Here is a 26,110-nt window from a genome sequence, read left to right on the forward strand (position 1 = left end):
AGAAAAGTCCACAGATTTAATAAAATATGCATAATATGCATAAGGAGCACTAATTTCTGAGAAGAAATCAAGAATATTGTCTTAGTCAGGGTTTCTATTCCTGCACAAACATCATGACCAAGAAGCAAGTTGGGGGGGAAAGGGTTTATTGAGCTTACACTTCCACACAGTTGTTCCTCACCAAAGGAAGTCAGGACTGGAACTCAAGCAGGTCAGGAAGCAGGAGCTGATGCAGAGGCTGTGGAGAGATGCTCCTTTACTGGCTTGCTTTCCCTGGCTTGCTCAGCCTGCTCTCTTATAGAACCCAAGACTACCAGCTCAGGGATGGCACCACCCACAAGGGGCCCTCCTCCCTTGATCACTAATTGAGAAAATGCACCACAACTGGATCTCATGGAGGCACTTCCCCAACTCAAGCTCCTTTCTCTGTGATAACTCCATCCTGTGTCAAGTTGACACACAAAACCAACCAGTTCAACAAATATACACAAAAGGAAAGATATTCCATTTCCATAATAGAAATAATTAATATTGTTGAAATGTCAGGGTTTTTTTTTTCCCCAATTTGCTCTTGAGGGTTTCTGCAACTCTAATACTCTGAGGAAATCACTGTATGGAAATGACACTGATTTTAAAGTTTATACACAAATGAAAATGACCCTCAATACCAAAATCAGTATTAAAGGAGAACAGAGACACATATATTCTACTGACTTCAAAGCTTATCAATTACAAAGGTCTTAGGTTTAATTCACAGTACCAAGTGGGGGTAGGGGTGGCGAGGACGAAGCAAAAAGAAAATACCACCACAGCAGCCAAGGCAGTGTCATGATGAAGGAAAAAAATGTGTCAGAACAGAAAGCTGGACAGAAGTGGATGACGTCAGGGAGAGTGAAGGGACTAGACAGAGTGAGACCCTGTCCAGAGGCACTTAAAATAAGCTTTTCATTTCTTTTATGTAAAAGATACTTTAGGCAAATAATATTGAATGAGAGTTTTGAAGCTAGAAAAAAATGTTTGCCCTACTGTTTTGTGCTTTTCACTAAAAAAAAAAAAAAAAAAAAAGACTAAGAGACTTAAAAAAAATAGTAATAGACTATTTTTAAAGCAGTTTTAAGTTTATAGAAATTTACGTTTAAGTTTATAGAAAAGTTTTGCAGAAATGATACTCTACACATCTTCCTTATTAACATCTTGCAGTGGTGTGGTGTGTTTGTTTCACCAACTGAAAATTGTGTATTGATATATATATAAGTTACATTATTGCAATTTTGCTTTTAAGTTCTTTGACCTTTGACAGATGTGTAATGTCTTATATCCATGACAGTGTATCATAATGATATTTAGTAAATGTAAATAGTACATCTATTTATTCATCGCTTCTTCCTTCTGATGTCATGGCAACCACTGACCTGTTTGCTACATCCATAGGCTTATTGTTTCCAAATAGGCTAACTGAATCTACAGTTTTTCACGCTGGCAGCTTTTGCTTAATTATAGCATCTATATCCATGTCTTCTTTTTTTTTTCTTTTTAAAAATTTAATTTATAAACTAGGCACACTAAGAGGGTAAAGTAGTAATTCATAAAAATAGTTTTACTAATATAACGCAATAAAATCACTTAAAATTATGAATTGTTGGCTTGTGGAACCTAGTATACAATCTTTACTAGAATATGGCTGACTACATATATCTTACACTAGAGAAAATAGAATCTTGAATTGGGGGGACTACCATCACAGATTAGGTTTTTAAGACTGTGTGACAGCCGGGCGGTGGTGGGGCATGCCTGTAATCCCAGTACTCTGGGAGGCAGAGGCAGGCGAATTTCTGAGTTCAAGGCTAGCCTGGTCTACAGAGTGTGTTTCAGGACAGCCAGGGCTATACAGAGAAACCCTGTCTCGAAAAAACCAAATCCAAAAAAAAAAAAAAAACCAAACAAACAAATAAACAAACAAACAAATAGACTGAGTGGCAGATGCCAAACTTGTAGGGATCCAGCCAAGAGAGATTTAGACAACTGGACCAATAAAATTATTCTTTTAAATTTAATAACTGCTTTTTATTTGTTATTTGTTTGTTTGAGACAGGATCTTTCTATGTAGTCCTCACTGTTCTGGAGCTTGCTATGTGAACCAGTCTTACCTTGAATTCACAGATATGCCCCTGTCTCTGCCCCTTGAGTGTTGAGATAAAAGGAGTGTACCACCACCACCCCCATGACTGTGTTTTAAAAACTGAAATATGTGGGACCATCCCATGGACCTTCTTTTTCCACTTTTTTGGGGGGAGGTGAGACAGGATCTTGGGAGATCGCTCCATTCAAAAAGTGTTGGCCAACCAAATATGAGACGTTTGAATCCCCAGAACTCACGTGAAGAAGGGTGTTGTAACAAGCATATGTGGTCCCAGTGTTCCCACAGAGAGACAGGAGGAGGGGAGACAGAACAAGCCCCAGACACTCACAGGCCATCTCCCTCCCCAAAGCCCCGGGTCCCATTCTCTCGCCTATCACCGCAGGTGACAGCAATGGGGTGCAACTGCTCAGGAAGAACAAAGTTTGTGCTTGCTAGCAAGCTTCCTGTTTGTACACCAACCTAGAAAGAGATCCATACACTGCGCATTGGCTTTTTATGAATGTTAACTAGATGCAAAGCATTCTGAGACGTGCAGCGTCTGCCCTGGCTGAACACTGAAATGAGAGTTACATCCTGAGACAAAAGTAACCAGGCAAGAGTAACTTACATCCCTGTCTCTACTAGGTCACACACCTTAGTTTTGTTTGTTTCTTTGTACGTCATCTAGTCTGTTACCATATTGTATATGGAATCTAGGGTCTCAAATACAAATAAGCAAGTTTTCAATGACTGCTATAGCCAAGCTCCGTATTTGTTTGTTTAAATATTTTGAGATGCGATCTCACTAAGTTTGCTAAGCCGGTCTCTAATTCAATCTGTAGCTGAACTCTGCTTTGAAAGGCTTTTCCTTCTGTTTTTTTTTGCTGGCTATTTATTTTGTGAACTTGACACAAACCTAGACATATCTGGGCAGAGGAAATCTCAGTTGATGAATTGCATCCATCAATCTGGCTTGTATGCATGTCTGTGGAGCATTTTTTTTAATGATTGATGTTGTAGGGCCCAGCCCACTGTGAGAGTTACCACCCCTGGGCAGGTGGTCCTGAGTTGTATAAAAAACACAGGCTGAGCAAGACATAGAAAGCAGAGCAGTAATTACTGCCTCTCTTCTCCTTGAGTCTCTGCCCTGACTCAAGGAGTCAATCATCAACTGTGACTGAGATATGTAAGGTAAATAATACATTCCTTCCCAAGTGGCTTTGGGCCCTGGAGTTTATTATAGTAATAGAAAGCAAACCGGAACAGTTTGAGTTCTTTAGTTTTTATGACTACTGTTTGTTGTCTTTTGGGGGGGGTTGGGGCTGAGGTTGAATTTATAGCCTGATGCATGCTGGGCGTGCTCTCTAGTACTGACCTGTGCCCTCCAGTCCTACCTGCCTTGTTAGTTTGTTTTGTATTCTGCTCTGAGAAAGGATCTTGCTGCTAAGTTACACAGACTGCCCTCGAATGTACAACTCTCCTGCTTCAGCCTCCTACATAGCTGAGATTATAAGCCTGATGAGCTCAAAGGCTAGGCAGGGAAAGTGGTTTTACCTGTCTATATCTGTACAGGACAATGAGTTTGCTACCCACTGTTGTTGAATTTGTCTATAAACAGAAGTAAGTGGGAAAAAGTTGTGTAAGCATTGTGTGTGGGGGGGGGGGGTTGGTAAGACTGGGTAGATATGGAAATTATATTCAGAACACCGAGACCTGACTGTTTAAGGTGTTGTATAGAGTTGTTTGAGCTTCCACTGAACGTTTCTAAAGGTTAAGCATCTTAAAGTGTGTTTAAATTACGTTATCACAATATAGACCAGGCAGAGAAGAGTATATTATCTTTATTTTTCCTAAGAATTGGCACAGTTGAGTAATCTAAACATAATTACTCAGTATTTGGAAACATTGGTATTTGATCCTAAGATCAGATTAGGTAGCTATTAGAACTTATTGTGCAATTCTCTGTTACTCTTAAAATATTTTGCTGTGTTTATTTGTGTGGGAGTATCTGTATGTGGGTGTGACACAGAGCATGTGTGAGTACTGAAGGACAGCCTGCAGGAGTCAGTTATTTTCATTCACCTTGTGGGTACCAGGAATAAACTCAGGTCATTGCCTTGGCAAGGGGGACATTTACCTGCTGAATCTCCTCTCTAACCCCTTCTTCCTGCCGCTCCCACAGTAGAATATGAAAATTTATTCTTCTTAATTTGAAGTAACCTTGTACCCACAGACAAATCTTTATCCCAATTCATCTCCCTTTCCTTCCTTCTAAAGCCTTTAGTAGGCTCTATTCTACTCTCTACTGCTATGAGGTCATCCTCAGTGAAATCCACACACAAATAAGTGAAATCATTTGGTATTTTTCTTTTTGTGTCTATCCTGCTTCTTAAATCATGAAATCTTATGGGTTCATTCATGTTGTTGCAAATGACTGGATTATTTTTTTCTAGCTGAGTAGTATTTGATGTGTATATATATATATATATATACATATATATATATATATATACACATTTTTCAATTGTTATTCTATTTGTCTATTTGGATATGAATGCCACTATGTACACGTAAATGCAAATGCTCACAGAGGCCCAAGTCAGTCAGATCCTCTGGACCTGGAATTATAGATGGTTATGAGCTCCCTTATGTGAGTTTTGAGAACTGAATTCTGGTCCTCTGCGAGAGCAGCGAGCACTCTTAGCTGCTGAGCTGTCTCTTCAGCCCCATTTTTTTATTCGATATTTTTTTTATTTACATTTCTAATGATTTCCCCTTTTCTGGTTCCCCGCTCCCCAAAAGTCCCATAAGCCTTCTTCCCTCCCCCTGTTCCCCCATCTATCCCTTCCCACTTCTCTGTTCTGGTATTCCTCTATACTGCTGCACTGAGCCTTTCCAGAACCTGGGGCCACTCCTCCGTTCTTCTTGGACATCATTTGATGTGTGGATTATGTTTTGGGTATTCCAAAGTTTCCAGGCTAATATCCACTTATTAATGAGTGTATACCATGATTGATCTTTTGAGACTAGGTTACCTCACTAGTATGATGTTCTCCAGCTCCATCCATTTGTCTAAGAATTTCATGAATTCATTGTTTCTAATGGCTGAATAGTACTCCATTGTGTATATATACCACATTTTTTGTGTCCATTCCTCCGTTGAGGGACACCTGGGTTCTTTCCAGATTCTGGCTATTATAAACAGGGCTGCTATGAACATAGTGGAGCACATATCCTTATTACATTTCAGCTCCATTTTTATCCATTCATATGCTGAAGGTTACTTCACGTCTGAGCTACTGTGAACAAAGTAGCAGTCAACAAGAATGAACATGTCTCTTTGACATAATTATTTTTATTTTATTTTATTATTTATATTTTACTTTATTTCACTTCCTTTGAATAGACCCAAAACATAGGCTTACTGGATCATATAGCCCCATGGCTTTCTATGATGTCCACGTTATACATTCCTGTCAATAGGACATAAGAAGTCCCTTAGGTCACTCTTTGTCAGGATGCTGTCCCTGCCCTGGGTCATCATTCCGCTTCACTGCTTTACAATGACATCTTTGACTTTATACCCTTCTAGGATAGAGCCTTGTCCCCATTTTAAGTGTGCCAGCAGCATAATTCTCATATGACCTTTGACCTACCTGTTAGTAAGGAATGCATAGCTCTTCAGTGTTGCTGTTTTCCCATCTATGGGGTCAGTAGGAGCTGTGTCTATTACCTAGTAGGTACCCTGAGCACCTGAAATGCTATTGTGTAATTCAGGCAGTGGTTAAACTAGTGTTCCCTATTCTCTGAGCCACAGGCGCTGACCTACAGTAGTTTTTGTTTCTTTATTCCTATAGCTTCAATGTATCTATGACTCAACCCAGACACCTGTGGCAATCTCTTTCTTGAGGCGCTGCACATTAGGAACTTTGGAACATTAGGAACTGCACATTATCTCTTTGGAGTGTGCAATGAAATATCATTGTTATATTTAATTATTTTCACCTTCTACTTCTTCTTATGTTCTGAAAGAGAGCTCGTGTGACCCACAGAGCAGGTAGCACACAGCTCAGGCTAGGAGCCTGGTAGGTGGGAGGCAGGATGTTCACAAGGGTGTGTCTCTTGGCTTTGACTGCATTGTGACACAATGTGAAACCTATCTGCTTGACTTCATGCTTGAGTGACAAGCACACAGGCTTAGTGTCAAGTCAACAGGAGGAGGCAGCATTAGATATAGAGGCATTCAGCAGCTGCTTTTCCCTTTCGACTCTGGAACCATTTATTATACGTTCTGGAGAGAAGACAATTGGCTTGCACTTGACTTGGAGCACAGGGTTAAGGTAAGGATAAGTTATGAAAATTTCTTCAAAGCAGTTTACATGGGGAAGGTAAAGTGCTGATATGCAATGATGGATGATCGAAAAATTTCAAAGCTACATATGCCGGCATCACTTTCTTTGAGTGAGGCCAATAGCAAAGTGAACTTCAAAAAGTAGCTAAGGTTGTGTGTGTGTGTGTGTGTGTGTGTGTGTGTGAGAGAGAGAGAGAGAGAGAGAGAGAGAGAGAGAGAGAGAATTAGAAGTTACAAATGTGTCCTGAAATATGAATCGCCAAGACACAGATACTTTTTTGGTTATGGCTCAAGAAAAAAATTATAGCTTATCTTCTGTCTTATAATAATATTTTTATGTTGAAATCAGCTGTTTGTGATTCTACCAAGAAAACTGTTAAATCCCTTACTCTTGGCTGAGTTTCTTCTCTTTCTATTCACAGGGCAAGCCTGTGTTTTTTGTGGCTGTAATACATGTACTTTACCATAGAACTTTGTCTCTTCAGTACTAGAGTTTAGAAACATATCTCTTCTTGGTGCTAAGTAAGTGTGAATGACTCTGTATATGTGATGTGTGTGTGTGTGTGTGTGTGTGTTACCAATAAAAACGATCTAATGGGATATAAGGAGGGTGGTGTTTTTGTTATTTTTTGTTTGGTTGGTTGGTTATTTTGTTTGTTTTTTTTCTCATTTTCACCTGAAAGAATAATAATTGATGTTATTATGAATGATAGGTCTCTTTGTATAGGAGAAGAATCTGAATTTTATAATGAACCGTATCTGAAGGGCAGTGATTGAACTTGCAGATAGAAGTGGAGATCAAGAGGACGGTTCTTTTTATGTTTGGCCCCTTTGATTACCATTGGCTGACTGGAAGGTTCAACTTTGTGAGTGAAGAAGGAAGCCCAGTGTTACTTAAAGAAAGAGTTTGTTTGGGGGTTTAGAACCCATCCAACTCTACTAATTGTACTAGGCTTTTACAAGGAACAAGTTACATTAACAGGTATCTGTAGACCAGGAAACAGAAGACAGATGGTTTTTATAAGACCAAGCCAAGAGATATATGTGAGAATATAAGCATTTTTCCCCTCCAACATGAAAGTGATGTGACATTATTGCCATTTTAATCACTAGGAATAACTGTGTGTGTTAGGTCCTTTTGCCAGGCAAATATCATGATTGATATGTCTTTATTTATGTTGAGTCTTTTTTAAAAACAGTGGCATCTGAATCATCAAGTTGTTTGAGAATGAAAGGGCAGTGACACTATAACTCATTTCTTTCCCCTCTGTGATCATCTGATATCCATTCTAAACATTTTGTGGCTCCTCCTTTATTACATCCCTTATTACCGCCCACTTTCTTCATCATGGAAGTAAGCAAGAAAGACCAGAATTATATGTTAAGGAAGGCTTGGAGTTTAAAATTCCATGTGAATGATTACTTGCTTACTTGCATGTTATGTATGTTCAGCAGTTCTAAAGCTTGACTTCATCTATAATATGTCCTTTATATCCCTCCTTGGGATTATCTTACATGTCCTAATATGCTGGAGACTCAAGATAATAGAACAGATTTAGGCTCTTTATTTCTGAAAGTTCCTGGTGTCTTCTTATGTAGGGAGACATTCACAGCACAGTGATGTAGTCATACAGATGAAAGAGAAGAATGTATCTTCTACAACTAATCACAGAAAGAATTCATTAAAGGGGCAATGCTTTGATAGAGTGCGCTGGGCACCCATCGCTGCTTGGATGAGGCAAGATTTATCAGGTAGATGGCATTGGAGTAAATAAGGAGAGTCACCTAAGTTTGGGACAGTGGAGAGTTAGCATTGATCATCCTAGATGGTACTTTTTCAATAACTAATTCATTTTTTAGGAAAATAGTTTAAGTCCAAGATATTTTTCATATTTTTTATTTGGGCAGGTAGGTGAATAGGAAGAGGTGTTATTAACTAATAGGCAATGAATCAAGTTACTTTCTCACCTCAGGCAGATAGATAAAGTTGATTTGTTCTGTTTGGGACATGTTGACTATGAGATGACCTTTGAGATGTCAGAGATGTGTTGTGATGAAATGATCTTGTTTGTAAGAAGATCTGAGTGCATCCTGACAGTTTAGAGGGTTACAGTATTTAGATAATGTCTAGACTTAGAAGGGAATGCCATCATACCTTCATGATCTCCTCTTTTGAGGAATTTATTGAAATACCATAGAATATCCCAGGAGCTCTCTCTGACAGTCACAGAAGAAAAGTTAGGAGCCATACACTTAGGCCTGCCAAAAGAATTCTGTAGAATGCTTTTGGTATTATGTCGTCAGTATTTAGTATATTCATGTTATCTTTTAATTTTTATTTACTTAACTTTTATTTTTGAGATTAGCGCATAATTGCAGCATTTCCTCTTTCCATTGGCTATCTTCATACCCTTCTCAACTCTCCTTCAAGCTCATGGCCTCTAATTTTCACTAGTTGGTGTTATATGCATATGTGTATATGTATAATATATTTCTAAAAATAACCTGTTCAGTCCATATAATGTTTCTTGTGCATATGTTTTCAGGGTTAACCATTTGACACTGACCAACCCAGTGTTGTGCTCTTCCCTGGGGACATCATGTATCCTGCTCCCCACTTAACTTGGTTACCTCTGGTTCTCTGAGCAGGGCTGAGGCCCTGTGGACTTTTCTCCATCATTTTTGCGAGTCCATTGGTGTTGACTTGTTCAGTGCACACTCAAGCAGTTCTCCATTCTTTCTTACCTGTCATTCCTCTTCGCTTTGTTGTTTTGTTTTGCATCACTTTCTTTTAAAAACATTTAAAAATGCTATAGCTTCTGATAATATTGGGTTCGTGTTACTTTTACTCTAATACAATGGTTCTCCACCTTCCTAATACTGTGGCCCTTTAATATGTTTCTTTATGTTGTTGTGACCCTCCACACCATAAAATTAATTTTTGTTGATACTTCATAACTATAATTTTACTACTGTTATGAATTATAATGTAAATATCTGATATTTCTGGTGGTCTTAGGTGACCCCTGTGAACAGATCATTTGACCCCCAAATGGGGCATGGCCCACAGGTTGAGAACCACTGCTCCTCTCATTTGCAGTAAAGGATATGATAAGATGTTTGATTGTAGCATGGGGTAATTGTTTAGAAGCGAGTACTATTATTGATTCCATTTTACAAAGGTGGAAACTCAGACACTCAAATGTTAAGTAATATACCAAAAGCCACAAAAGTAACAAGTGATAAAGAAGTGTTCAGACCTACCCTTATTTTTAAAATTTTAGAATCAGCTTTAGTTGTTATTAGGGCATGTGCCATGATCCGTTTGCGGGTTGTAGAATCGTAAGGGTTCTAGGATCCAACTCATGTTGTCAGGTTTGTGTGGCATTTGCTTTTGCCCCTGAGCAATAATCCTGCTCTCTCTCTCTCTCTCTCTCTCTCTCTCTCTCTCTTTCTCTCTCCCTCTCCATTTTGTCCTATTATTTTCACTGAATATATTACTGGTTGCTTGAAAACCATACTTTTAACGCTTACATAATTTCTTTAAGTATTCTATTAATTCTTTGACTTATGTCTTGTTTTTATTTGATCTTAAATTTCAAAACTTTTAATTTTAATCCAAAATCTTAAGATTCTAGAAACTCCTACAAACAAGTTTATTATATTAAGAAGGAACAAAATGTTCCAAGATTGCTAAATTATGCAAAATTCTTTTAAGAAAAGGGGGGTGGGGTGGGATGTATATGCTGGGTGTGTTTCTGACTTCTTCATATCGGTATTTCGCAATCCCTTAGGGTTGTCTGAACCAGACAAGCAGGCAGAATCAACAGCACACGGGGATTAGGCTGCTAAGTGGGAGATCAACAGAGCAGAGATTTTATGTATCATTAGGGTCTACATACTCTTTTTAGTAACAAAGAACTGTAGTTGAATGTCTGAAACATGTTAAGTAAAGTCTATGGTCCAAGCTATTGCACAGAGTGAGAGCTAGGGCCAGAACCTGTACGTAGAGATGTGTGATGTAGTCTGACTCTTGGGAGGTTTGGATAACTCCAGGGTGCACAAAATGAACATACACAGGATATAATATGTGGGTCAGCTTCATGGTTTCCTTTAAATAAGCCCTTTAGTTCATAGAGGAGTCACCCAAACTAAGGGCCCCAGTACTCAGTTGAAAAAGTAAGGATTCCAGTCTCCTAGACTAGGAATACCATGAAGTCCTCCTCATGAGTTTGCTTGGATCCAGCTCTTCCATGAGCAAGATGGTTTTGGACTCTACTTTCACTGCTCAGTTAATAATAAATATGCTTGAAAGAGGGACTTCCCAAATAATTAAAAACTCATGTGATTCAAGAGTGCTTTATACCTTAGGCTGAATCCAGATTGTAGTTCTGTTTCTTAGTTAGATTATAGCAAGAATGTAAACAAAATGTGGGTGATTTGGGTTGGTGCCCATCAGGCTATATTGTTCTAAAAGTAAACCTCAAAGTTTCAGTGGTCTACCTTAACAAAGGGACACACACACACACACACACACACAGAGGCTCATGTACACATGTGCATGTATGCACACACATATATGCAATATATGTGAGTCAGGCTGGCTGCCCATCTTTGTGCAATAGAGAAGTCACACAAAAGTGGCTGAGGCAAGACAACTAAGTTATTAACGTAGACTTAAGTGACTCAGCTTGAAAGCGACGCGTACCTCCTGCTTTTCAACTGGCCAGGATTACGAGCTCAAATCCAGCTGGACAAGAAGCCTGGATTCAACTGGCCAGGATTACGAGCTCAAATCCAGCTGGACAAGAAGCCTGGGACATGTGCAAAAGAGGGACATAGAAATATTTCGCAAATCTGACCAATCTTTAAAAGTTCTTGATCCTTTAAAATTATTTACTTAAAAATCTACAGGCAGTATCACATCTTTTTAAAGTTTTAAACTTTTTTTTAAAAAAATTTTTAGACTTTTAAAACTTTTCCAAACTTTCATGTTGTTTTTCCTTTATGCTTAAAGGGCAAGTATATGATATAGAACATATTGTGTTTTAAAGAAGTCAAAACTTTCTGCTCATCAATTGTAAGATCTCTACAAGCCACTTAATGGCTCCAAATCCACTTCTTATCTGAATATTGGGTAGTGATTTCTCATCTGTGGGTATTTTTCAAAAATTAGGGTAAGGGTGGCATTTAAAACTCTTGACCTGGTGCCTAATACATGATAAATGTCAAACAAATGCAAATTTTTGTTTTATTTTTATTTGAATTGCCAGTCTTATAGTAGGATTTACACTATACTAATAATCCTCATACAGCAATAGATTTGGTGGGGACAAGAGATATTTTTGCTGAGTTTAAGTGAAATGTCTATTTCTTATACTTGTAGGTCATGGGGAGTTTCAAAGGTCATGTTCTCCCTGGGACTTTCTTCTTCCTCATGGGCTTTTGGTGGACTTTAAAGAGTGTCCTAAAATCTGTCTACAAAAAGCAAACTCGAACCTGCTACCTTAATTCTAAAACATTATTACGTCGAACGGAGATTTGGGAAGGAGTCGTTGCAATTTTCATGGCTCTTACTGGTAAGTAGATCATTCAAGGCTGTGTTCTGTTTTCTCCTTTTGAGTATTTCATGAGCAAAAAAAAAATTCAATACAAGATTGAGATGTATAAAATTAATTTTGTATTACTATGTTGCTTAGTACTTAATCCGACCACAGTTTACAACTGACATAATCTTAGGAAAGTGACATTTCATGATTATTCAAAAGCCTAATCCTTAATGAGTTATGTGCATATACATTTGCATATGCAGTCAAGTGAATTTCCTTTGTATCAGTGGGAAGCTGTGAAATAGTCTGAAACAGGTTGTTGTGATCCCTCAAAGAGTAAACTCTAAGAAACCATTTTGTAAATTATCCTAAAATAATAGAACAGTTATGGGAAATCTCCAGTAAATCATTGTGTAGACATGATAGAGAGAATCAGGCTGGAAGGACATCTTGCTTTATGTATATCCTCCTTGTTTCTTGAGTTGGACAGAAGCCAGGTAACTATTAACTTCAAAGCTTTCCATTGCTATTGAACATTCTATAAAAACGTGCTGCATTTTTACAGTACTGCTTTAGCTGCTCTTTTGTGAAAGATAACACTTGTAATTTCCCCACTGAATTTTTTTATTCATGTCAGTAGGATTTTTTCATGATCATCAAATTGCAAAGTAACTATTTCCAAAGAGAGGACTTTTCTTGCCCATTCTAGAGGTTAACCAGAAAGCATCTCTAAGGGACAAAAAAAATCCTGTCTACATGAATAATTAACCATGTGTAGAGTCTGCATGAACCATCTCTATTATTCTTAGTTGGGGAAAAAGCTAATTCCTTGTCAATTTTGTCAGGAATAGGAAAATACTCTTTTTTGAAACCGCTGCCTAAGCATATACTATCTAGAAAGACAGGAATCATCCTTTATCAGACACAAATTGGAAAGGCAAACCCTCAAGTGGTCATTATATTAGACCCAATTGTTGAATTGAAATTACCAGTGTTAAGGATATGAAACAATTACTTGGGTCATTTGTCTATGTGTAGATGAAACTGGTTATCCAAACAAGCATCTAAACTTCCGAATCAAGTCTAAATTATTATGGCTAGCTTTTCTAAATTATTATGGCTATTATTTCATGGGAAGCTTAGGAGGAATCAGCATCATAAGGTTGGAATAATCAATGAGCACAGGGTCCTATGCCTCCTCACATACCAGGGAGAGTTAACGAGAGGGTTCTAACATGTGATATGTTCCTCCACAGGTATGTCTGGGGAACAGTTTATCTCAGGAGGACCCTCCTTGATCTTATATAAAGATGGCCAGTGGAACCAGATCCTGGGCTGGCATCATACAACCATGTACTTCTTCTTTGGGCTATATGGTGTAACCCAAATCGTATGTTACACTACTAACACACTGCCACTTTCCTTGAGCAAGTTAATGCTATCAAATGCCATCTTTGTGGAGAGTAAGTATGAGGAAAATACATGTTCTGTTCTTTTCCTATCTATTAGTGGGCATTGATGTAGTGTTTTATAATAATACATCTTTTGTTTCCTTTACTCACCTTGATTGGCAGGGCTATCTGTTTGGGCCATAGTTGAATATATGTGTATCCTAGATAGGATATCTATAGCCTTCATTCCTTACATCTTTACAGGCTAATTTAGATCTGGGCAGACACAGCCGCTCAAAACACTTTATTTGCATTTCCTGTCTGGCTTTAAAAGTCACCTGCAATGGGCACTTACCCATCAAGTCTTGTGGCGCCTATCATTTTTTTCACTGCTAACGGTGAAAGCTGAACTCCGAGTGGTAATGCATGAATTACTTGAAATGGAGCATCAATGCATGAATTACTTGAAATGGAGCATCAACTCACAAGAGAAAATGTCTACCAACCTCTAAAGAGCTTTTCAAAGGTCAGAAACAGAAACCCTGCAAAAATGTGGTACATAGTATCTGAAAAATGACTTTTTAGTTCCAAAAGGTTAATGAGAATGACAGGATATTTCTTTCCATTGATTTCTCAGATTATCATAAGGGTGGCAGATGAAACAAGTGTTTAATAATTTGTGATCATTTAAGTCGGTCTTTGCTGAATTCCTAAAAGCAAGACTTTGACTTCACCTCATTCAACTGTACATTCACATTAATTATAGCTCCCCACTGCAGTCATGTTTATTATACATTATCCTGCACAGATAATGCTTTAGACAGGCTTGAAAATTTTTTATGGTTTGTTAGAACACAAGACAAAGGTTGGAAGAACAGAAAAGTGGGGATAGAATTCAAGGATTCTCTTCCTAAAAGATAGTGTTTACGCTCCCCCAAAGCAAAAGTACGTTGCTATGGGGATCGGTGGGGATTTGCTTCTTGGGAAAAGCTTATGTTTGTATAAAATTCTGTGGAAAGAGAGTGATGCAGTGGGAAGCCTTTGGTTTTATCAGAAAATATGTTTATTATTAGCATTTATCTTCTACAACCACACACATGGCCGGGAAATGATTGACACTTTTGTACATGGACTTCTGGTCTTCATCACTGCATTTGCGGGTCTGGTTGCTTTCATGGAGTTCCTCTCAAAGAACAATGTACTTCTGGAGCTCCTACGGTCCAGTATCATCTTATTACAAGGAACCTGGTTCTGGCAGGTGAGTTGAGATTTCTAGCTGACAAACCCAGTGCCACTTATCTGTCATTTCTAATTGATGAGGCATTTGGTTTTAGTACTCCCCTTCTGTGAGCAGCAGAGAGGTGATGTTCGTGGAGTAGCCTGGCAGTTCTCGTGAAGAATACTGTCAGAGTAGCTGCGGAGGAAGTAGATGCTGTGTTCCTTCATGATGAATCCACTTATCATGTATCCCATCAGCTGCTGCTGGGACAGCTTATGGTCTGATGGATCAAAGCTCAAAAAAACATATGCAAGATAAACAACAGAACACTTATGGAGAGACAACTCTATGATGGGAAGAGGAACAAGTCATGTGGTATGAGTGAAGTAAAAACACTATGAAGCTTAGAATTGTATGGACAGTGTGGGGCTAACAAGATGGCTCAGTGGTGAACAGTACTAGATGCTTTTGGAGAGGATAAAGGTTTTGTTTTTAGCATAACTTCAACTCCAAGGGTCTAGCATCTCTGGCCTTGAATGGTGCCTTGCTCAGGGCTAGAGGCCCTGCCTAAAATTCCCCAGTGAGAGGCTGGAAGTATGGATCAGAGGCAGAGCCCACCTCATTTTATTACATTCCCCATTCACAATGGTCTAGAGGTTAGGTATTACCACTTCTAATTCATCTATAGGTGTCTCCAGCAATATCAAGTTATTTTCTCGTGCTCAAACAATAATACGGATAGGATCTAAATTTAGTCTAATACCAAATCCCAGAAACTTCCCATGTTATAGCATCATCAACTCCCTAAACTTGCCATGCCATTGAGAGCAGCAAATCAAATACTGAATGTGCATTTTAGAGAGACTGTTAAATTACCATCACATTCATAGAGATATAAACTAACTCTAGAAAGAGGTAAGAATGTGGTTTGATCAAGCAAGACTTTAATCTTTCAGTCACCAGAGAGCCAGAATTTGGGGGTGATATACCTATTTCAGCGGACTTGAATTCCCCATGATAGGTGATAAAAGAATTGGCAGGTGAAGGAGAAAGAATTATGTGGGAGAAGGTAGGGGAGCTTGTAGTACAGGGACCTACGGTAAGTTGGAACTAAGTTCATAATGTTAACTTGAAAATGCTTTATAGAAAAATATGGTAAGTACCCTATTAAGTGTTCAATCAGATGATTGCTGTTTATACCAGCTGAGGTAGGATCTTAACACACCACAGGGAACCCAAATGAAGTAAAGAGGATGGCACAGGAAGAACTAGTGTACAGTGACTCACAATGCTTTCCCATGTGCATGTGTTCAGTAGGCAAAAGATAGGCTGTTTTTTCAAGACAGAGCTTCTAGTCAAGTTGACTCAGTAAGCTTAGGCTTCCTGCATAGGCTCTGCTCTGGGCTCATGACACAGACAGATAAGACAGAAAACAGCCATGGAGATTTGAAAAAGGAACATGGAAAATAGAAGAGAAATTTTTAAATGAAATAAAAAAAAAAAAAAAAAACAAAACCAGAAAACATCTAACTGTACTCAAGTAAAACAGACAAAGGCGGGGTATAAAGTCTTGTGGGCGGGCCAAAAGTAAACCAGAAGTGCATGGTAGGAGGAGAGCTGAGCTGGAGGCCTGCAGAGGCTCATCCAAGGCAACTGCTGGGGTAAAGTCAGCCCTTGCAGCACTTCTGGCTGGTGTGTGTGTGTTGTCTCTAGGATCCAGTCATGTTCTTCGGATTAGTTTCTTGGTGTCTGCAGAAGTTCGACATAACTAGTATGGATTTGTTGAATTCCTATTTCGATTTTCCTTTGTTATGAGGCTATCTTTCTCTCTCTTTTTTTCCCTCTAGTTTTTTGTTTTGCTTTGTTTTGTTTTGTTTTGTTTTGGTATTTTTGGTTAGATGATAAATTTCATTTATTTACATTTATTTACATTATTTTAACATCTTATTGACAAAAACATGCCTTAGTCTCTAAATACCTCTAGATATTGTTTAGTATCGTATTTGTAGTGTATATTCATCTTTAATTCATGAGTTCTTTTGACTTGTGTGGGGTTTCTCTGTTTTTATTTTATGGCAAGTGGGCAAACTCTCAGCCTCACGCTCAAAGGCATATTTATCCCCCTCACTGACTTGTAACTCTACCTAGTAATACAATGTTAAGTTTCAGAGTGTATCTTTTCTAAACATCACTCATTTCCAGTTTGATCACATTGTGATCAAAGAGTGTGTCTTCTTGGAAGGGTGCAGACACTTCCTTTGGTACAGAGCAGATGTCACTATGAATTCTGTGTGCTTGAAAGGGCAGGTATCAATCATTTGCTCAGTTCAAGATGGTATGTGTTGTCTGTCTTTCCTTTACTGCAACAAATGCCTAAGTGATCAATTATAGAAAGAAAAATGGTTATTTTTTTCCCCATGCTTTCAGAGGTCTCAGGCCGTGCTTTGTTAGGCCCTTTGGCTTTTAGGTTGTTGTGTGTGAGCACATCATAGGAGGATATGTGCAGAGAGCACTTGCCTCATGATTAGAACGTGAAAGAGAAGTAATGGCCAGGGTTCCACACTCTCTTTGTTCTTACTTAAGGGATCCTTTAGGCCATCAACCCAAAGGTTGGATGACTTATCAATAATGACACCACGGAGAGCAAGCTGTTATCATATGGGCCTTGAGGGGCCATGCATTTTTCAAATTGTAGCATACATACATACATACATACATACATACATACATACATACATATTTAATTTTATTAATGAGCTTGATATTCTTGAAAAGAAAGACAATAAGAGCAAGAAACAAAACCCAAGGAGCGTTGATGAAAGGAATTATAAGATAAGATTACAATTAATAAAATCAACTAATATTTAGTTAATACATAGTTATTAGTTCTTCTTAGACATAAAAAGAGAAGGGCAAAACAGCTTATTGCTGTCACTTTGGGCACAAAAATAATATTTTCACACTTATTGAAAACTATGAGGTTACAATCTATAGGAATAAATTTCTGATTATTTAGAACTTTTTTCAACCTACTGATATGTCTAGATTAGTTTCTTGTGTGGCCAGCTATCTAGCCTGAATATTGTCTCTGACTCTTAAAGAAAAATGAACATTTTTTTTTCTTTTTTTTTTAATTCGATATAATTTATTTACATTTCAAATGATTTCCCCTTTTCTAGCCCCCCGCCCCACTCCCCGAAAGTCCCGTAAGCCCCCTTCTCTTCCCCTGTCCTCCCTCCCACCCCTTCCCAGTTCCCCGTTCTGGTTTTGCCAAATACTGTTTCACTGAGTCTTTCCAGAACCAGGGACCACTCCTGCTTTCTTCTTGTATCTCATTTGATGTGTGGATTATGTTTTGGGTATTCCAGTTTTCTAGGTTAATAACCACTTATTAGTGAGTGCATACCATGATTCACCTTTTGAGTCTGGGTTACCTCACTTAGTATGATGTTCTCTAGCTCCATCCATTTGCCTAAGAATTTCATGAATTCATTGTTTCTAATGGCTGAATAGTACTCCATTGTGTAGATATACCACATTTTTTGTATCCACTCTTCTGTTGAGGGATACCTGGGTTCTTTCCAGCATCTGGCAATTATAAATAGGGCTGCTATGAACATAGTAGAGCATGTATCCTTATTACATGGTGGGGAATCCTCTGGGTATATGCCCAGGAGTGGTATATCAGGATCTTCTGGAAGTGAGGTGCCCAGTTTTCGGAGGAACCGCCAGACTGCTTTCCAGAGTGGTTGTACCAATTTGCAACCCCACCAGCAGTGGAGGAGTGTTCCTCTTTCTCCACACCCTCTCCAACACCTGCTGTCTCCTGAATTTTTAATCTTAGCCATTCTGACTGGTGTAAGATGAAATCTTAGGGTTGTTTTGATTTGCATTTCCCTAATGACTAATGAAGTTGAGCATTTTTTAAGATGCTTCTCTGCCATCCGAAGTTCTTCAGGTGAGAATTCTTTGTTTAACTCTGTACCCCATTTTTTAATAGGGTTGTTCGGTTTTCTGGAGTCTAACTTCTTGAGTTCTTTATATATATTGGATATTAGCCCTCTATCTGATGTAGGATTGGTGAAGATCTTTTCCCAATTTGTTGGTTGCCGATCTGTCCTCTTGATGGTGTCCTTTGCCTTACAGAAACTCTGTAACCTTATGAGGTCCCATTTGTCAATTCTTGCTCTTAGAGCATACGCTATTGGTGTTCTGTTCAGAAACTTTCTCCCTGTACTGATGTCCTCAAGGGTCTTCCCCAGTTTCTTTTCTATTAGCTTCAGAGTGTCTGGCTTTATGTGGAGATCCTTGATCCATTTGGATTTGAGCTTAGTACAAGGAGACAAGGATGGATCAATTCACATTCTTCTGCATGCTGACCTCCAGTTGAACCAGCACCAAAAAATGAACATTTTTATGACACTATATATTACCAAGAAGTGACTGCTAATCTACATCTTCATCCTTTGATTCCTCTGAAATAAATAATGTCTAGCAATTTAGGAAAATGTGCTTCCATATTTTATCAGCATGTGCAGTACCTTCATCTCTCTCACCTGAACCAATGACATTGGACTGTGATTTGCTTTTTGCCACTTTCATCTCCTGCTGCGTGTCCACAAGTGGTCAACACTAGTGTGTAAATACATTATCTACAGACAGATTAGAGAAAGTGCCACTTGGTCTCTTGGACGCTTAGAACTGTTTGTACGGACATGTGAGCTGAATGAGGCACATGTACAGACCAGTATTGTTAATAGCTTATATTGGAATGATTCTGTGCAGACAGAAGAGAAACTCCCCTCTGAACCTATAAAAAGTCATTTCTTTCTTAAACCATGTGGCATTGAAAATGTGTATTCAGCGACTAAGCGCTTCATGTAATTTAAAAAAACAAGAAGAAAGTCTCTTGTGCCCTTCATTCCGTGATGTTTTTTTGTATCTCCCTGTGAGAGAGCAACCCAGAGGCTCGCTTCATACTTTCTTCTTCCTTTGATTCTCCTCCTCTTCCTCAGAGTGTAGGATGGTTGGACAGTGGGGAAGCTTTTCCTGTTGCCATGACTTCTTGTCATTTTGGACAGTTGTCTTTGTGTATATCCTAGCTCTGTTTGTCCCCATGTCCCCATGTCCCCAAGATCCCTCAAAGGACAACTGTCCTGATCCTGAGTCCAAACTGTAGCTCATCCTTGCCTGGACATTATAAAAACACCATGACTAAGCAGTTAAGACCACATCGTGCTCTGGCATAGGGCCCAGGTTTGGATCCTATCACCCAGATGGTGGTTCACAACCTTCGGTAACTCCTGTCATAGATACCAGGCATGCAAGTGATATTCAGGTATACATGCCTGTAAACACTCAAAATAAATACATACAAAATAAAACAAATGTCTATTTAAAACAAAAGCCCATTCTAAATGGCAAAATGGCTCACAGCTGTGCCCCAAGGCCTGACATTGTACATAAAACCCTTGTTTGGACTTTTAATGTTGGCATAAATGATATTAATAAGATATGCAGCGAAATAATTCATACTGTAAGCTATAGAAAATGGACCTCTGGGTTATTCATTATCAGATAAAAAAGTTAACTATAGTGTTTCTAATAGCAGTGAAGATTGAACTAATCAAAACATGGGTTTTCTCGGGGGAGGGGATAGCATACAAAATAGAGTAAAAAGTAATTCATGTGTAAGTATTTTCTCTTGTAATTTTCTGGTAGTAAACTAATCAGGACCAGTGATTAAAATATATTGTTCATTTTACAAGATGACTTGATGGGTTTTCTAGTCCTCACTTACAATGTTCTTAATTAAACAATTAAGTTTAGCTTAAAGGCCTAGAATATCCCTTGACTTCCATAGTAGCTATCTTCATGGCTCCTGTTCTTGGGTTGTATCTTGGACTTCAATGCAATGGAAAAATCCATCATCCAGTCACCAACATCCACATGCTGCTTGTGCTGTTTGGTAGCTGAGAGGTGCTTTGTTTTTCTGGCCTCTGTGCTAATGGGTCAGTGAACTGGAGAGATTCTGGCCAGGCTACAAACATGCAACAGGGCTGGAGTTAACATTAATGGGGGAGACATCAAGCCCCTTAGACCATGGAGATATAGACACAACTATGACAAGTTCTTTAAGGCTGATAATCTCCATGGGCACACTGGAATAAATAGCTCAACTACCAGGGCTACTGACTCCATGGAAAATTGATAAATGAGGGGTTAAACTGGTACAGGAATCTTGCATAGGTCTGTGGCCAGAAAGACACAGTCTAGTGACAAAGATACTAGGAGGATAATGTTCTACACATTCTCCTTGCCTTAAACACAGAAAACCTCACGTAGAAAAAGACAGTGCTCAAACCCTAGATAAGAAAGTATTAACTGGAAGATAAGGAGATATCAGTCTGGGAAAGTCTAGCAGAAGGCGGAGTCCTACATCAAAACCCGTATTACCAGGTGGATGTACCAACCTGCCTGTATGAATTAATGAGACTGGCAGCCCTACTCTCACCTGCAGAGATGGATATCAAAGCAAAATGGTGGGAGAGACCACATTCAACTCTGATAAGAAGTGACAACTCCTTCATTTTGTTTCATATTTTATTCATTTATTACTTTTACCTTTATCTTTTAGAATTTGCTTCTCTACTTCTGTTGTTGGGTTGTTCCTATATAGCTTATATTTCCACAGAAGAGTCTTTACAACCATCCTTCCTCTGTAATGTAATAGTTGTCTTCATTTTCTGTTCTTTCTCCCTTCAGCAAAGCCATAGGAAAAAAAGCATACTCAAGAATTATCTCAATAATTATGTTCCAATAATGTAACATGTCTTTAACTTCCTAATGAAAAGATGCAAACTAACTCACTGAACCAAAACCCAGATCCAGAGGCAGGGGAGAAGACACCTAGGCTAAGAGTGTTTATTGCTCTTGCAAAGGACCTAGATTCAATGGCTGGCTCCCACATCAGTCAGGTCACAGCTGCCTGTAATACCAGCTCTAGCATATCTGAGGCATCTGGCCTCTTCAGACAGTTGCATTTATATGTTCATATCCACACACAGACATTATATACATACAAATATTTAAAAATTAAGGTAAATCTTTTTTAAAAAATCCCAAGATCAAAGTACGTATGTCTCCAGGAAATGTGCTTCACTTGGATGAAAGAAAAAAAATTCAAAATCTAAGAGTCAAAGTTTGGAAATCAACCTACTAAAAACATTGAAGCCAGAAGGGGCGGGGAAAATCTGCCAGAGCTCTTCTGATACCTGATGAAAGCTGATAAAGAGACTCCAAACTAAAAGGTGCCAGAAGAGATAAGGAAGGCCACTGCAAGTTCTATGGAACAATTCAAGAAGAGTTGGTAACCATAAATATTCATGGAATGTTGGCGCTCCCAGTTCTACAAAGCAAACACTGAAATGCATGGAAGGTCAGATAGGTCCTAATAGAATGATAGTGGGGGATTTTTAATTCCCCGTCCTTATTGTTAGATAGGCCTTCCCAACTAAAAGATTCCTAAAAAAAAATCTCAGGGTTTAAATATTAAACTATTTAATAAGCTGGGCGGTGGTGGCGCAAGCCTTTATCCCAGCACTTGGGAGGCAGAGGCAGGCAGATATCTGAGTTTGAGGCCAGCCTGGTCTACAGAGTGAGTTCCAGGACAGCCACGGCTACACAGAGAAACCCTGTCTCAATAAAATAAAATAAAATAAAATAAAATAAAATAAATAAAATAAAATAAAATAAAATAAAATAAACTACTTAATAAATCATTTGGATCAACAGATGTCAAAATAATGTTTGTTAAAATCTCAATAGTGTTTTGTCACAGACATTTTTTTTAAGAGCTGATCATGAAATTAGTGTGGAATTGCATTGTACCTAGTACTACATTCTTAAGATCATAGGAAAGGGTCATCAAAGTTGTAGGACTCACACCTTTCCATTTTAAAATGTGAATCAAAACTATTGCCCTGGGTGTTTTGCCATCTCAATAATATTGAGATATGTAGTCCACAATTTGAGATAGATTTCCATTTCCTTGGGCCCTTGATTTCTTTTACCAGATTGATGCAGCTTCTGACATATATATTTTAGAACTTCTCAATCTGTGTGAGTTCACATGTGTGTTTACATGAGCATGTGTGGGTGTGGGTGTACCACCTGGAATCAGCATCAGTGCCTTGCGGCTACCAGTTAAATGTTCCACCATGGAGTTATATTTCCAATTGTTCTTGGGCACTTCTCTTCACTCAGTATTAGTTTAAGTATATTAGAGAAACTTTTATTGTAGGATTTCCGTTGCTCATGTGTAAAAATATATGTGATGATTGTGTATTGATTTTCAATTTGCAAATTTGTAAATCTCCTTCATGAGATTTGATGATTTGGTTGTGAGTTCTTTATGATTTTCTATGTTTCTGATCATGTTATATATAAACAGATCATTTTATTCTTTCTTTTCCAAAATGAATGTCTTTATTTTTCTTGATTAATTTTCCTGACTAGAATTTTCAATACAGTGTTTAGTGGAGGTGATAATAGAAAATGTCTTTATCCTGTCCCTGATCCTGAAGAGAAGATTCTAGCCTTTTACCAGTTGACACAACAATCTCTATGGGGTTCTATTTATTTAAAAAGCATTTTACAGTCTAATTTTGAAACACCAGAGTGAGGCTGTACAGTGCTGGCGTTATATATCAATCTTTGTCACCAGTGGAGTAAAATATGCTGTGGACACTGGTAAGTTAGTGATTTTTTAATAGATGATCCATTCCTTGACATCTGACCATCAAGACTAGATAGTGCTGAACTTCTAATTCAAAAGGAAGATTTTATTCTTACCTTCTTATAAGACAGACTGGGGATTTCCAAAAGTGCATCCAAAGCCGGATATGACCACTACAAACATTTTGAAATTTGATAATTAAATACACTTAAGATTATTCTTCAAAAATGTGTCTTGGTAAAGAGTGACTACAATACTGAAACATACAGAAAACCTGAAACATACAGAATACTGAAACTATGTTTGTCATGTCTCAAATTACGGGAGCCATATTAGCAAACACTTAAAAAAATGAACCTTCTTTGAGAATATGATTGGTTATTTTAATGTGCACTTGTTTTGAATTGCAGATTGCTTTTGTTCTATACCCCCCTAATGGAAGCGCTACATGGAACCTGTCAGACGTTGAAACTAAAATGTTTCTCTCAATGTGCTTTTGCTGGCATTACGCATCAATCCTTGTCATCATTGGAGTAATGTTTGCTTTGGCCAACTGGTAAGTTAGTGATTTTTTTAAAATGGATGATCCATTCCTTGGCATATGACTATCAAGACTTGATAGTGATGAACTTAAAATTCAAAGGGAAGATTTTATTCTTACCTTCTTGTAAGGCAGACCAGAGTATTGGGAAGTTATCTCTACACAAAGAAGTGGCCAGCAAAAAGGTCCATGTGGACTTAAAGTTGTAAGAGTTGAGTGGCATGGCTGCTGTGCCTCTGACCCACACCTCACTCATGCATAGTCCCTGGATTCTCTGTCCTTTCACATATACTGGTGTCTATTCTGAGTGGCTAGATTCCCTGTGCACAGTGAGATCTCCACTTACTCATGGGTTCATAGTTTACTTGTCCCATTTCATACCCTTGGGACCTCTTTTTGACAAATATATATAAACAAAATTAAATAATTAAATAAGACAATAACTCTAATAGTTCTAAAAGTTGACCGGTGTATTCTTTCACACAAGAATCCTGAGCTAACTTTCTGAGCAGAGGAGGAGCAACGTAGAAGATTGCTGAGAACACATTTTCCTAGTTCTATTGCCCATTGACTATGACTTCAGACTCATTACTCAGACACAATAAGTATGAATCTTGTTGTTTACTAAATAGGGATAAGAGAACCTTCATGGGATCTTGTATTTACGTTCCTGAAGATGTAAAACCTCAGCAAATGATCTCGTCATCTAGCCCATATTACCTTCCTCTTTATTTGGGAGGAGGTGGAGACCCTTCCATGGGGAACATTCTTGTCCTGTAGCCAGGGCGAATTAGAGAGGCAGACAGTTAAAACAGTCAGTGAGTGGAAGCACTCTAGAGAACAAGAAAGGCTTCTCATGATCAAAAGGCAAAGTTAGCTCAGAAGATGAGGAAAGAGGAAAGAGGATGGTCATGGCTCCCAGGGTAGTTAGTACCAATGCATAGCAGGACTGGTTGATATTAATTAGTGGGCACACAGCCTCCAACACTCTGTCCTTCAGACTCTACACTGAGTATAATACTCTACCCCTGCAGCAATATGTACCTATGGTGGACGCTAGCTCCCCAGAATGTATAATGTGGCACAATCCATAGTACAATTACTCTGTAGATATTGCTATACACCTTGCATGTTCTCCAGATACCTAGAATGTAGCAGCTATTTCTAGGCCCCATGGTTTTTCAACTTCTACTGTGACCCTCTGAGTCCTCTAGGCAAGGGTCCCAGGTCATCCCTCCTTCTCTGAGCTTTCCACTACAGTAGCCATGACACTGGGACTCTGAAAAAGAAGCTCAAACCATTGCCTTCTCCAGCTTCCAGACATCCCTCTTGGGCTTTGGGCAGGTGCACTCCACTCTGTAGATCCTTTCTTCCTCCTCCAGATTGTTTCTGTGAGTTCTGTCCCCTTACCCCAAAGTATGTGCTTCAGCTTGTTGTAAAGGCTGGCTGGGCTACTGAGTCTTGCTTTCTTCCCCTGTTGTTCTAGGCTGACATCTGAGCCTCATCTTCTTAGGGGCTGGGCAGTCTTCAGGAACAATACCAGGATGCAAGGCAAAACTCTCCTTCGTGTCAGCTCCCCTCCAGAGCCAACAGAAGACTACTGTCTCTTCCTGTTTCAAAAGCCTTCAGATGCATAATAAATGACTTGTCCATTTACAGGTCCCTAGAAACAAGAAACTCCAGTTTTATTTTTTAACCTCTCACAATCCCCCTCACGGGTTGTTCCAATCTCTAAACTGATACTTTACTGGCATTTGCCTGGCATATTTACACTAAATGCCCATCTCTTCTTTGAAATCTTCTATAATTCCTATGATTCCTATTGATCTGTGTTTCTTAAGCTTCAGTGTTTCTTTGTTTTCACAGACACCTTAAATATTGTGGTCTACCAATTGTCATATGTTGACTACTACTCTGTGTTAATCCTCTCTGCCAGCTATATTGTATCCTCATGTGAAAACATTCATTTTTATATCCCCATACCTACTGGCACATCGCCAGACATATAATAAGTTCTCAGTTGGCATTTATTAGCTGTGTGCTAGATCTGCATTTCAGAAATATTTAAACACAGTCTTCATTTGTTCAGAAATCATATTTTATATGCTTTTCAATTTTTCTTTAATATTGAAATTGAAAAGACAAGACCAAGAGTTCTACTTTTCCTGAACTATTTGATATATATTTAAGCAATAGTTTTAAA

The 26,110-nt window shown here is 38.5% G+C and overlaps 1 protein-coding gene across 3 annotated transcripts in view; it reads left to right on the forward strand.

Annotated features, from left to right (window-relative positions):
- The window catches only part of LOC127666193 (transmembrane protein 45A), an 80,324-nt gene that overhangs the window by 51,618 nt on the left and 2,596 nt on the right, over positions 1–26,110 (forward strand). The window contains exons 1-6 of one of the 3 annotated variants that reach the window (XM_052158955.1): positions 6,331–6,459; positions 11,857–12,049; positions 13,276–13,482; positions 14,484–14,668; positions 23,777–23,922; positions 25,394–25,971. In XM_052158955.1, the coding sequence (XP_052014915.1) occupies positions 11,860–12,049; positions 13,276–13,482; positions 14,484–14,668; positions 23,777–23,922; positions 25,394–25,544 (879 nt within the window). In that variant the 5' untranslated portion in view covers positions 6,331–6,459; positions 11,857–11,859 and the 3' untranslated portion in view covers positions 25,545–25,971. Of the gene's footprint in view, positions 1–6,330; positions 6,460–11,856; positions 12,050–13,275; positions 13,483–14,483; positions 14,669–23,776; positions 23,923–25,393; positions 25,972–26,110 lie in introns of those variants that run through there. The other 2 variants (XM_052158954.1, XM_052158956.1) reach the window with 2 other exon arrangements.

Source organism: Apodemus sylvaticus, chromosome 15 (genome assembly GCF_947179515.1).
Source record: "Apodemus sylvaticus chromosome 15, mApoSyl1.1, whole genome shotgun sequence".
Lineage (NCBI taxonomy): Eukaryota > Metazoa > Chordata > Mammalia > Rodentia > Muridae > Apodemus > Apodemus sylvaticus.